Source organism: Jaculus jaculus, chromosome 9 (assembly GCF_020740685.1).
Source record: "Jaculus jaculus isolate mJacJac1 chromosome 9, mJacJac1.mat.Y.cur, whole genome shotgun sequence".
Classification (NCBI taxonomy): Eukaryota; Metazoa; Chordata; class Mammalia; order Rodentia; family Dipodidae; genus Jaculus; species Jaculus jaculus.
The window spans coordinates 110,931,287-110,944,499 of record NC_059110.1 but is presented as its reverse complement, the minus strand read 5'-3'; the positions used below and the strand labels follow the sequence as shown (position 1 = coordinate 110,944,499).

The 13,213-nt window shown below is 48.8% G+C and overlaps 1 protein-coding gene across 1 annotated transcript in view; it reads left to right on the top strand.

Annotated features, from left to right (window-relative positions):
* Plxdc1 (plexin domain containing 1) overlaps positions 1–12,762 on the top strand; it is a 79,969-nt gene extending 67,207 nt beyond the window's left edge. The window contains exons 11-14 of the mRNA XM_012948093.2: positions 1,250–1,382; positions 6,180–6,215; positions 9,189–9,349; positions 11,484–12,762. Coding sequence (XP_012803547.2) covers positions 1,250–1,382; positions 6,180–6,215; positions 9,189–9,349; positions 11,484–11,603 — 450 coding nt within the window. The 3' untranslated portion in view covers positions 11,604–12,762. The remainder of the gene's footprint in view (positions 1–1,249; positions 1,383–6,179; positions 6,216–9,188; positions 9,350–11,483) is intronic.
* Positions 12,763–13,213: the final 451 nt, after the last annotated feature.

Here is a 13,213-nt window from a genome sequence, read left to right as displayed (position 1 = left end):
AGCAACAGGAGAGTGTGCCAAACACTGGCATGGGGAAACTGGCTATAAAGCACATAAGCCCGTCCCCAACAATACACTCCCTCCAGGAGGATTTAATTCCCAAATATCCATCAGCTGGGAACTTAGCATTCAGAACTCCTAAGTTTATGGGGGACACCTGAATCAAACCACCACACATGGCTACTGGGGAATTGAACACAGGTCATTAGGCTTTTCAGGCAAGGACATTACTACTGGGCCATCTCTCTATCCCTCTCCTGTCTCTCTCTCTCTTTTTTTTCTTCTCTCTCTCTCTTTATTGAGATAGGGTATTGGGTCTTGTTATATAGCTTAGGCTGGCCTCAAACTCACACCAATCAATCCTCTTTTTTTTTTTTTTTTCCTTAACATGACCCAGAGGACAGAGGGAAAGTGAGGTTGGGAAAGTTTAAAAACTTGTGGCGCATGCCTTTAGTCCCAAAACTTGCGGGGGCAGAGGTAGGAGGATCAATGTGAGTTCAAGGCCAGCCTTGAGACTACAGAGTGAAGTCCAGGTCAGCCTGAGGTAGAGTGACACCTGCCTTGGAAAAACAAAACAAAACAAAACAAAACAAACAAACAAAACTTGGCGTGTCACAGCTAGAAGATGCCAGCCCGCGTCCATGTACTCACCGTGGTTTCTTGCATCAGTCTGGGTCTGGTGAGCTGTCTTTCTCTGGAAAGAGAGGAGGGAAGGATGGGGTGTGGGGGGGAGAGGAAGGTATCTTGTCCAGTCACCCACTTCTGACATTGGCTGTTGGTGGATGTTCAGATTCTCTATTTATTTAGGATTGGCATCTCTTAAGGCAGAATTTAAAGCAGCTGACAGATAAATTACCATGTAAGATAAGGTGATTTCAGGATATAGTAGACGATTTGTTTTAATTAATTATTATTATTTTTTTTTTTTGAGGTAGGGTCTCACTCTAGCTCAGACTGACCTGGAATTCACTATGTCGTCTCGGCGAGGTCTCGAACTTATGGCGATCCTCCTACCTCTGCCTCTCAAGTGCTGGGATTAAAGGCGTGTGCCACCATGCTGTAATTTATTTATTTATTTATATTTATTTTTTTGAGATAAGGTCTTGTTATGCTGCCCAGGCTGGTGTCTAACTCCTGGGCTTAAGCAGTCCCCCTGCCTCCACTTCCTGAGGAGCTGGGACCAAGTACGCGATTGCAGCGCACTGAGGACCTGCCGTGTGGGGAAGTAGCGCCGGCGTCTCTCTTGCAGGGAGAGGGCGGAACGTGTGAGGACTTCCAGGATGAGGACCACCACTCAGCCTCCCCGCGCGGTTCCGTGAGCCCCTTTGATGGCGACCTCACCACCACCTCCTCCCTCTTCATTGACAGCCTCACCACAGAAGGTAAGCCCCTAGGAAGAGCCATCCCTGACAGGGACCACCTGCCCTTCTAGAGATGAGGTACTGAGGCCCCGACAGCCTAGCTTCCTTGCTGGTGACAAGCAGAGGCCGGTGTGAAATGAGTGGATGCCATTCCAGGGCTCTAACCACTGGGAGGACCAGCCATGGGGCCACAGGGTGGAGTTCCTCATGGAATGGGGAAATGAATATTCAAGCACCTCAGGCCATCTTATTTATACCTCATCTCTTCACAAGCCTGTGAGGCCTGCGTGTCCTGTAGCAGGCCTGAACTCAGTCCACGCAGTCAGTCGGTGGTGACAGCAGATTAAATAATTTTCTTTTTCTTTTCTTTTTTTTTTCAGTACTAGGGATTGAGCTCATACCACTGAACTATGTCCCCAGCCCTCTTTTTAGTGTTTTTTTTTTTTCTCACTCTGGTCCAGGCTGACCTGGAATTAACTCTGTAGTCTCAGGGTGGCCTTGAACTCACGGCAATCCTCCTACCTCTGCCTCCCGAGTGCTGGGATTAAAGGCGTGCGCCACCACGCCCGGCTGTTTTGATTTTTTGATTAGGGTCTCACTCTAGCCCACGCTGACTTAGGATTCACCATGTAATCTCAGGGTGGCCTCGAACTCATAGCGATCCTCCTATCTCTGCCTCCCAAGTGCTGGGATTAATGACGTGCACCACCACGCCCAGCTTAGTTTTTGTTTTGTTTATTTATTTTTATATTTATTTATTTGGTTTTTCAAGGTAGGGTCTCATTCTGGTTCAGGCTGACCTGGAATTAACTATATAGTCTCAGGGTGGCCTCAAACTCACAGAGATCCTCCTACCTCTGCCTCCCGAGTGCTGGGATTAAAGGCGTGTGCCACCATGCCTGGCTCGTTTTTTATTTTTTTAATTATTTAAAAGTTAAATAAAGCAGAGAAAAAAAAAAAGGGGGGAGAGAGAAAGAGAATGAGCACACCAGGGTCTTCAGCAGCTGTAACGAACTACAGACACATATGCCACCTTGTACATCTGGTTTATGTGGGTCCTGGGGAATAGAACCTGGGTTCTTCGTCCTTGCAGGCAAATACCTTAACCACCAAGCCATCCCTCCAGCTCTTACTTCTTATTTTGAGGCAGGGTCTCATTAAGTTGTCCAGGATAACTACAGCTCACTCTAGTCCAGGTAGCCTTTATTTTATTTATTTACTTATTGAAAGTGAAAGAGAGAGAAAGAGGCAGATGGAGAGAGAGAGAATGGGCGCGCCAGGGCTTCCAGCCACTGCAAACGACTCCAGATGCATGCGCCCCCTTGTACATCTGGCTAACGTGGGTCCTGGGGAATTGAGCCTCGAACTGGGGTCCTTAGGCTTCACAGGCAAGCGCTTAACCACTAAGCCATCTCTCCAGCCCTAGTCCAGGTAGCCTTTAAACTTGTGATCCTGTTGCCTGTCTCCTGAGCAGTTGGGGTCACAGCTCCCAACCTAACTTTGCTTCTGACTCTCAGGCAGACCCCACTTGTCTGACGTGGTGTGGAGTTGCCCCTTGGCAATTCTGGCCCTTTACTCCTGTGACCTTGTGAAAGCAGAAGACGGGCATATCCTGCACCTCCATGTTGAGTTGGTGCCTACTCAGACCTGGTTGTGCCCAGGGCTTCTCTGCCACCCAGGTACTATGCAGAACCTCAGGAAGCCCTGCAGCTCCCGGTTCTGAGGGCCTAGGTCTTTTCTGTTCTAATGCAAATCTAGAGCTGACCCCCTTCCCTTTAGGAAGGCTGAAAAAGGAAAAGAGTTAATATCTGAAAACATTGTTTAGACACAATCCTACTTTGTAGGTAAGAAAACAGGCTCATAAAGAAAAAAGGTTACTTGGTGCTGCACAAGGATTCCCCCTGCCTTTCTTTTCTTTTTTATTTTTTTAATTTTTTTTTTTATTTGCAAGCAGAGAGAGAGAGAGAGAAGAGAGACAGAGAAAGAGAGAGAATGGGCGCGCCAGCGCCTCCAGCCACTGCAAACGAACTCCAGACCCACGTGCCTTTGGTGCATCTGGCTTATGTGGGTCCTGGGAATCAAACTTGGGTCCTTTGGCTTTGCAGGCAAACGCCTTAACTGCTAAGCCATCTCTCTAGCCCCCTCCCTTTTAAATTTATTTATCTTGAGAGAGAGTGACAGAAGAGAAACAGGCAGAGAGAGAGAATGTGTGTGTCAGGGCCATTAGCCGCTGCAAACTCCAGACACATGCGCCCCCTTGCGCGCATGTGTGACATTGTGCGTTTGTGTCACTGTGCATGTGGCTTACGTGGGACCTGGAGATGCAAACATGAGTTCTTAGGCTTCGCAGGTAAGTGCCTTAACCACTAAGCCATCTCTCCAGTCCACCTCCTGCCTTTCTAAAGAAGCAAGTGTCTTTAACCACTGAGCCATCTCTCCAGCCACTTCCCTCCCCAAATCCAGCCTTGCTAAACATTACCCAGAGAGCTAGAGAGCTAGAGCAAGGGCCGTGGACCTGCCTAGAGGAGAATGAACAAACGATGTACTCAAGGACTGACCTTGTGCCAGCAAGCATTAGTTAACATTCCATTCTCCTCACAATCCTGGATGTTAATACTGCTGCATCCCCATTTAATAGAGAAGACACTAAGACTCAGGGAGATGGATGACTTATTGCCCAGGGTCACAGCCAGGAAGGAATGGAGGACAGGACTCCACAAGCAGTGAACCTTCTCTCTCGTCCCACTGCCTTTCTCTGGGCTGAAGGAAATTGAAATGGGTCTGTGTGCATTCAGGACCCAGGTGGGCATGTGAAACGGGTTTTGATGGCTGGCCTTACTCTGAGATCGCAGAGTTAACAAAAGGAGCTAAGAGAGGCATGAGAGCATATTTTGCTGCCTTGCTTGGCATTCTCTGTGAGATCCAGTGAAGAAAGCCTGCTCATGTGTAGTGACTAGCCAGGAGCAGGGGTGGCCTTGCAGTTAAAGAAAGATTTACTCAGCCGGTGTGGTAATGTTTAATCCCAGCACTTGGGAAGCAGAGGTAAGAGGATCACCAGGAGTTCGAGGCCACCCTGAGACTACAGAGTGGATTCCAGGTCAGCCTGGGCCAGAGTGAGATCCTACCTCAAAAAAAAAAAAAAAAAAAAAGAAGTAATCAGTCATGGTCAGTCATGTTCAGTTCTACCTGTGCTTGCGGACCCATGCTGGGCTGAGAGCAAGCACCCCCTCAGGCTGGGAGAGCAGCTGTGGTGGACAGGAGCACCCAGGACACAGCTTCTGGGGTGAGAGTGCAGATCCTGACTTGTACTCCCAGGCCCCTAAGTTCCATTTTTCCAGTGCCAACTTCTCTGTCCCTGCACAAAGGCGGCAAATGCAGTGTGCTGGTGTCATTCGTAAGTGGTGTGTCTTCTGTGGGCCAGCAATGGGCCTCTTCGGGGTTTTCCGTGTGATGGTCCCCTACACAACACATTCAGGGAAGATGGCTTATAAAGCCTGACAGCCCAGGTTAATTCTTCAAAACCCACATAAAGCCAGATGCACGAAGTGGCATATATACTTGGAGTTAGTTTGCAGTGGCAAGAGGCCCCCTGGAATGCCCATTCCCTCTCGCTTCTCATATTCTCTCTCTCTCTCTCTGTCTCTCTCTCTCTCTGCTTGCAAATACATAAATTAATTCTTGTTTTATTTTGTTTTAGATATTTGGGGGAGGGGCGAAGTGATGGCTTCATGGTTAAGGCGCTTGCCTGCAAAGCAAAGCCTAAGGACCCAGGTTCAATTCCCCAGTACCCATGTAAGCCAGATGTACAAGGTGGCACATTCAGTTCATTTGCAGTGACTAGAGGCCCTGGCACATCCTTTTGCTCCCCCCCCATTTGCTTCTCTCTCTCTCTCTCTCCCTAATAAATAAATGTATATTTTTAAAATTAGATCCTAAGCTGGGCATGGCAGCACATGCCTTTAATCAGCACCCGGGAGGCTGAGGTAAGGGGATTGCCATAAGTTCGAGGCCACCCTGAGACTACATACTGAATTCCAGGTCAGCCTGAGCTAGACTGAGGCCCTACCTCAAAAAAACAAACAAACAAACAAAAAAATAGATCCTGTCTCAAAATATTTTTTCAAATATTTTTATTTATTTATTTATGAGAGAGAGAGAGAGAGCATACAAATGGGCACACCGGGGCCTCTAGCGAACTGTAAACCAACTCCCGACGCATGTGCCACCATGTGCATCTGACTTACATGGGTTCTGGGGAATCAGATCTGGGTTCTTAGGCTTTGCAAGTAAGCTCCTTAACTGCTCAGCCATCTCTCCAGCCCTTGTTTTTTTTTTTTTGACGTAGAGTCTCACTCTAGCCTAGGCTGACCTGGCACTTACTCTGTAGACCCAGATTGGCCTTAAATTCACAGTGATCCTCCTGCCTGTGCCTCCTGAGTGCTGGGATTAAAGGCAAGTGCCACCAATTTGTCTGGCAAATTTATTTATTTATTTATTTTGAGGTAGGTTCTCACTCTGGTCCAGGCTGACCTGGAATTCACTCTGTAGTCTCAGGATGGCCTCGAACTCTCAGCGATCCTCCTACCTCTGCCTCCCGAGTGCTGGGATTAAAGTGGAGTGCTACAATCCCCAACCTACACTACTCTATAACTTTGAGCAAGTCATTTAACCCTTTCTGGGCCTCAGTTTTCTTGTATCTAAAAAAAAAACAAAAAAAAAACAGTTGAAACGAACCTCCTTAAAGTCCATACAGACCCAGGGTGACAGAGGTTTTAATGATTCCACTAATCTTGCTCCTTCTGTCCTGTCTCTTTGAAGATGACACCAAGTTGAACCCCTACGCAGGAGGAGATGGTGAGTACGGAACTGCCTGCCTGCGCCCCAGGCCCCGCTGCCACTCTGGGGGAGGGGGGAGGGAGCAAGGCAGCCTGGGATCCCAGACCTCCTGCTGGGTGGGAAGGCAGGAGGCCTGAGCCTTGGTTTCTCATCTCAACCATGAACCTTCTGTGTCCACTGCCCTGGAAGTTGTGGAATGGCCAGAGCCACCTGGCAGAAGGACCTGTGAACTGTGTCCCCTCCTCCTTGTGGGCCTCACAGATAAGAGGAACAATGTGTTTCTTCCCCAATATTCACCCCTTAGGTTGGCAGACAGTACACTGTTGCTTCCCATTACATGTTGTTGGTTTTTGTTTTATTTATTTATTTATTTATTTATTTATTTATTGGTTTTTCGTGGTGGGGTCTCACTCTTGCCCAGGCTGACCTGGAATTCACTGTGTAGTCTCAGGGTGGCCTTGAACTCATGGCGATCCTCCTACCTCTGCCTCCCGAGTGCTGGGATTAAAGGTGTGCACCACTATGACCAGCTTCCATTCATGTTTTGTGGGAGCCCAGAACATGAGTTTGTCCCAGCCTCTGGTTTGGCGGGGAGAATGCTCTATGACCAGGGGAGGGGTCCTTCCTTCCTACCCTTTGCTCAGAGCCAGCCCTGCACTTGCTGTAGTGACTGCAAGGGTAGACACGGAAATGCCTTTCCGGTGCTGGAGAGATGGCTTAACAGTTAAGGCACTTCTCTGCGAAGCATAAGGACCCAGGTTCTGTTCTTTAATACTCTATTCTCTAGTACCCATGTAAGCCAGATGCACATGGTGGCGCATGGGTCTAGAGTTTGTCTGTAGTGTTCTCTGCGCTTGCCTTTCCAACTCCATTCTTGACATTGTTCTCGGGGGTCCGGTGGGAGAAGCCACTTAATAACACAGTGCAGTTTGGTGCCCCTGGCCTCCTCTGCAGTAGGTGTGACAAAAGGTGTGTGTGAGGGAGCACCCAGCCATGCTTTCCCAACTCCTGTCTATGCATCAGCTACAGCGAGACCATCAGGTCACAGGGTCCCAGCAGACTACGGGCTGATGCCCAACGAACCAGGGAGGGTAGGCTGGGATGTGTCCCCTAAATGCTCCCAATTGTCCGCAGATGGAGGCCCTGGCATGCACTGGAGTGGCCCAGATAGTTTTTGTCCTGGGTGTCCTCTGCCAACACAGTGCCCAGTGGAGGCCAGGGCATGGGAAGGGCCACAGTTCCGATGTCTGAAACATCCCATTGAAATCCCACCCACAGCCATGTAAAAAGGACTCGGGATTTCTGTTATGTACACGAACATCTGTCTTCTCTAGCTCATAGGCATTACATTCCTTTCAGGTAGTGGGAAGCAGCAGATACCAACCCCAGGTAATGGCAGGGAACCAGGCTTCTGAGCGTGTGTGTCCTTGAGCAAATCACTTAACCTCTCTGTGTTTCCATTACACACAAGAAAAACGGGGGGAAAAATACAGGGTGGGACTGACAAGTGTCCAACTTTACAGTCTATGGAAAATATTTCCTCTCCTCCTTGGGATGCAGTTCAGACGCCTTGGCCATTCTCAAAGAGTGCATTCCCATGCACTTCCAGAGGACATGGTGCATCCCACAAAATTTGGGCCCACAGTGGACCCCTGTTGTTTCTAAGATCTGAACACTGCTCCTGCCACCCAGGAGATCTTAGTCTGATGACAGTGACAAGTTACAATAATGATCATTTGGTAGTGGGGAGATGTCCCAGTGATGAAAGGCGTTTGTTTGCAATACATTTTAGTCTGTGTTCAATTCTCCAGCACCCATTTAAGACTGTTCATGGGACAGACTCATTTGTAGCCGCAAGAGACCCTGTGAAGTTGGAGCACAGATGCCTCCTCTGACCTTCACAAGCACTCCAAGACACACATACGCCCATATGTACATACATACATAAATAAAGTCATTTCCCTGGGCATGGTGATGCACACCTTTAATCCCAGAACACAAGAGGCAGAGGCAGGAGGATCACCATGAGTTCAAGACCACTCTGAGACTACATAGTGAATTCAGGTCAGCCTGGGCTAGAGTGACACTCCAAAAAATAAATTAAAATAGTCATTTGACTTAAGATTCTAGCTCAAAACAAACAAACAAACAAACAAACAGTGATGGGCTGGAGAGATAGCTTAGTGGTTAAGGTGTTTGCCTACAAAGCCTAAGGACCCAGGTTTGATTCCCCAGAACCCATTTAAGCTAAATGCACATGGTAGCACATGCATCTGGAGGTTGCTTGCAGAGGCTAGACACCCTGGCATGCCCATTCTCTCCCTCTCTCAAATGGGTAAATAAAAATTTTAAATCAAAATGCAGGCTGGAGAGATGGCTTAGCAGGAACCAGGTTCAAGTCCCCAGTACCCATGTAAGCCAGATGCACATGGGGGTCTGTGCATCTGGTATTTGTTTGCAGTGGATAGGGGCCCTGTTGTGCCCATTCTCTCTCTCTCTCTCTCTCTGCTTTTCTTTCGTTCTTTCTCAATATATATATTTTTAAACTACTTATGTGGGGCTGGGGAGATGGGTCAGAAGTTAAAGGCACTTGCTTACAAAGACAGCTTGGATTCGAGTCCCCAGTACCCACATAAAGCCAGATGCATAAAGGAGTACATGCTTCTGGAATTCATTTGCAGTGGCTGGAGGCCCTGGTCTGCCCGTGCCATTCTGTCTGCTCTAATGAATAAATGAATGAACGGGTTCTTTTCCTTGCTTATGTGGCATGGGCATCCAAGAGGGCTTTCTTGTGATTCTTATTAGGCAATTGGGCAAATTTTCAAAAATATCTTAATTGTGTCAAGAATATGAATGTCATTATGTTCCGCCCTCTCCCACCTCACCCTCCAGTGTTTAGAAAGTGTAGGCGTTTCCTTCCTGGGACTTTGTCAGAACCCCACCTTCTTCATTCCCTTGAAGCCCCTCTCTGCCCTTCTGGTCTCTCCACAGGCCTTCAAGATAACTTGTCTCCGAAGTCCAAGGGGCCCCCTGTGCACCTGGGCACCATCGTGGGCATCGTGCTGGCTGTGCTCCTGGTGGCGGCCATCATCCTGGCTGGGATTTACATCAGTGGTCACCCCAACTCCAATGCCGCGCTCTTCTTCATCGAGGTCAGTGCGGGATTTGCCTCAGCTCTGCTTCCGGGTCCTTGTTTCCTTTGACAGCCGGTACCTGCCTCTCCTCACCTCATCTCCCACCCACCAGTACCCGAGAAACCATCACTAACTCCATCCCGGTGTGCCTCAAAGTGGCTGGAGCTCTTGAACTCTGTCACCCCAGGACTCAGCATCTAGGCCCTCTCCTCTCCATGCAGCAAACCCATCTGCTTTTGTCATCCCATTTATGAAATTAGGGAGGTCCCCAGAGAAAAGGAAGAAGGCCAGAAATGTCATAAAGGGCCCATTTAGTGGCAGGCTGCTATCCCCAAGAGATTTATGATTTTGTGCCCAAATTACAGGTTTGGGACTTATTCAGAGCCATAATGGAAGAGTCTTTTGCTTCTTCTCCAGACTTTTCCATGGCAGCCAACAAGCCAAGAGTATAATGAGTGCTGTGTTCTCAGGTGGTTTAGCCGAGGTTGCTGCAGTTTCTGAATGTTCCAGAACTCAGAAAGAGCAGCAGAGGTGCCTTATAGGAAATGAGGCTTAGTCCCCTCTGCTCTGAGCCACACAGCTTGGCAGCTCACGCCCCCCCCCCACCCCTTGCCTCACTGTTGACTGGTGATGAGCTTTCCAGGGACTCTAGTTCATTACATAGATTACAATAGAGTGCCTGCAATGGGTCCTTCATTGTTTTTGAGGATGTGAAGATTAATAATGCTGGGCATAGTGGCATACACCTTTAATCCCAGCACTAGGAGGCAGAGGTAGGAGGATCACCATGAATTCAAGGCCGCCCTGAGACTACATAGTGAATTCCAGGTTAGCTTGGGCTAGGGTGCGACCCTACCTTGAAAACCAAAAAAAAAAAAAAAAAAGGAAGACACTGATCCTGCCCTCCAGGAGGTCACGGTTAGTCAGGTGCTGCTGCCCTTCATGAAATCCTGGGCAGACACACTTACGGGGCACAGGTATCAGAGAGAAATTTCATTGTGATCCTGACTAGGAAGGATCATTTCATAAGAAGCCTTTAATCCCAGCATTAGGGAGGCAGAGGTAGGAGGATCACCATGAGTTCGAGGCCACCCTGAGACTACATAGTGAATTCCAGGTCAGCTTGAGCTAGAGTGAGACCCTACCTCGAAAAAGAAAAATAAAAATTACAAAAAAAAAAAAAAAGCCAGGTGTGGTAGTGTCCATTTGTAACCCTATCATTTAGGAGACAGAGGCAGTACAATTACTGTGGGTTCAAGACTAGTCTGGTTTACATAGAGAGCTTCAAGCCAGCCAGGGATATATAGGGAGATCCTGTGTTTAAAAAAAAAAAAAAAAAGAAGGAGAAGGAGAAGGAGAGGGGGGTGGAGCTGGAGAGTTGGCTTAGCTGCTAAGGCACTTGACTGCAAAGCCAAAGGATCCTGGTTCGACTCCCCAGGACCCACCTCTCCAGGACCCACATAAGCCGGATGCACAAGGGGGTGCATGCATCTGGTGTTCATTTGCAGTGACTTGGAGGCCCTGGCACACCCATTCTCTCTCTCTCTCAAATAAATAAATAAAATATATTTTTAAAAAAATTTAACTAGGGGCTGGAGAGATGGCTTAGCGGTTAAGCGCTTGCCTGTGAAGCCTAAGGACCCCGGTTCGAGGCTCAGTTCCCCAGGTCCCACGTTAGCCAGATGCACAAGGGGGCGCACGCATCTGGAGTTCGTTTGCAGAGGCTGGAAGCTCTGGTGCGCCCATTCTCTCTCTCTTCCTCTATCTGTCTTTCTCTCTGTGTCTGTCACTCTCAAATAAATAAATTAAAAAAAAATTTAAAAAAAATTTAAATAGTTTCTAGTTTCCATTGTCTCAGGGTTCACAGTTAGGGAGTTTGGGGGGGAAATGGCCCTGGTTGCCAATTGGCTAGAGAGATGGTTCAGCAGTTAGAGGTGCTTGCTTGCAAAACCTGATGGTGTAGGTTTGATTCTCCATTACCCACATAAAGCCAGATACACAAAGTGGTGCATGCATCTGGAGTTCTTTACATTGGCAATGGGCCTTAGCACGCCCATGCTCCACACCCCCCTCGCAAAATAAAAAGATTAGGGCCTGGGGTGGTGGGGAGCAGGCAGTCCTGTCTGCTGATCTTGCTTCTGTGCCCCTGCAGCGGAGACCTCACCACTGGCCAGCCATGAAGTTCCGCAACCACCCCAACCACTCCACCTACACGGAGGTCGAACCCGTGGGCCACGAGAAGGAGGGCTTCGTGGAAGCCGAGCAGTGCTGAGGGCTCCGGGCAAGAAGACCCACGGGTGACAGGGAAGATGAGTCACAGCAAAACAACAACAACAAAAAAAAAACCACAATAAAAAAGTGACTTTTCTTGGCCTCCTCTGAGCTGGCCCTGAGCCAGGAAGATGAGACAGCAAATTACGGTGCCAGAACCACAGTTGAGTCCTTTCACCCCAGAAAAGGGAGACGTGACCATGAGAGGTTCTTAAAGGAACGGTAACCTCATCTCACCATTTTGATGGGTGGGGGGGGTCTCCCCTTAATGGGTCTCTCAGGAATCTGCTCTGGGCTGTCACAGAGCCCCTCCTAAAGATAGCCTCGTGCCCTGCTCCTGGTCACCTGAAGCCCCTGCGTGGGACACAAGCTTGCTAACTGAAGACTCGCGTCGGGCTGCTGTATTTCATGGTCCACAGACTCCAGAGCTGGTCCTCATGGCTATGGAGCTGGTTTACTTCACCACTGTCTCTGTGGCTCTGGGAGCCTCAAGAAGGGGTTCCCTCCATCTGGGATGTTCTTAGCGCTTGGGCAAGTTATCATCAGATATAAACCAAATGAGAGGAGAGAAACTAACCTTGGGAAAACTTGCCTTTCTGGGGTTGGTCCCTTCTCATGCCTTTCTATGGTGACCCAGGACTTGCATCAGAGGGTACAGGGCCTGTGGCCCGGCTCCACCCCACCCTGCTGCACAGCCTCTGCTGCCACGCAGGGCTCCCCGCTCTGTCACGTGACCGGTGCCCACTTTACTGGCTGGCCTGCTCTGCTGTCCCGGCCGGTAGGTTCTTCAGAGGCAGAGCTTGTCTGGTTCATATTTTTCCTCATCTGGCCTGGGGATTTTTATAGCCACTGAAGACAAATGGGACCAGAGGAGTCCTTGAGACAGTCAGTCCCCTGTCAGGGAGCTTTGGGGAGCTACCAGGAAAGTAGGGACGGAGGGAGAGACTTTCTACACGAGACCTTGACCTGGAGACTGGCCTCCATCTTCCCAGCTCTGAGGCAGCTTTGAGGACAGAGAGTTGAGGCTTCTGCACTTAACCTCGTTTTAGGAGCTCTGATGATCTGGGGCTGCTTCTGAAGGACATTCAAAGTCAACATTTAGATCTCACCCTCATTCCAGGCAAGAAATAGCAGCAGCAAATAAATGTTAAATCACAGTATCTGCTTGTATTGCCCCTTTGTGCATGTTGCAAGGCACCTGCGAAGAAGGTTAGCCCGAGGAAGGAAGGGAAGGAAGTCAGTCCGCAAATACCAAGAGACACCCAGAGCCTTGACTGATGGCTTTCCAGCCAACCCATGGTTCATCTGTGCCAGGACACTAGCGAGTTAGACGTCCCCTCTGCTTCATTAACTGAAGGAGATAAGGTTGGGGAGAAGAGGGATTGCAAGAAAGACTTCAAGAACCAAAAAAAAAAAAAGAAAGAAAGAAAGAAAGAAAAAAAAAAAAAAGCAGGGTGTGGTGGCGCACACCTTTAATTCCCAGCAGTCAGGAGGCAGAGGTAGGAGGGTTGCTGTGAGTTCGAGGCCAGCCTGAGACTACATAGTGAATTCCAGGCCAGCTTGGGCTAGAGTGAGACCCTACCTCGAAACAAACAAACAAACAAAAAAAAA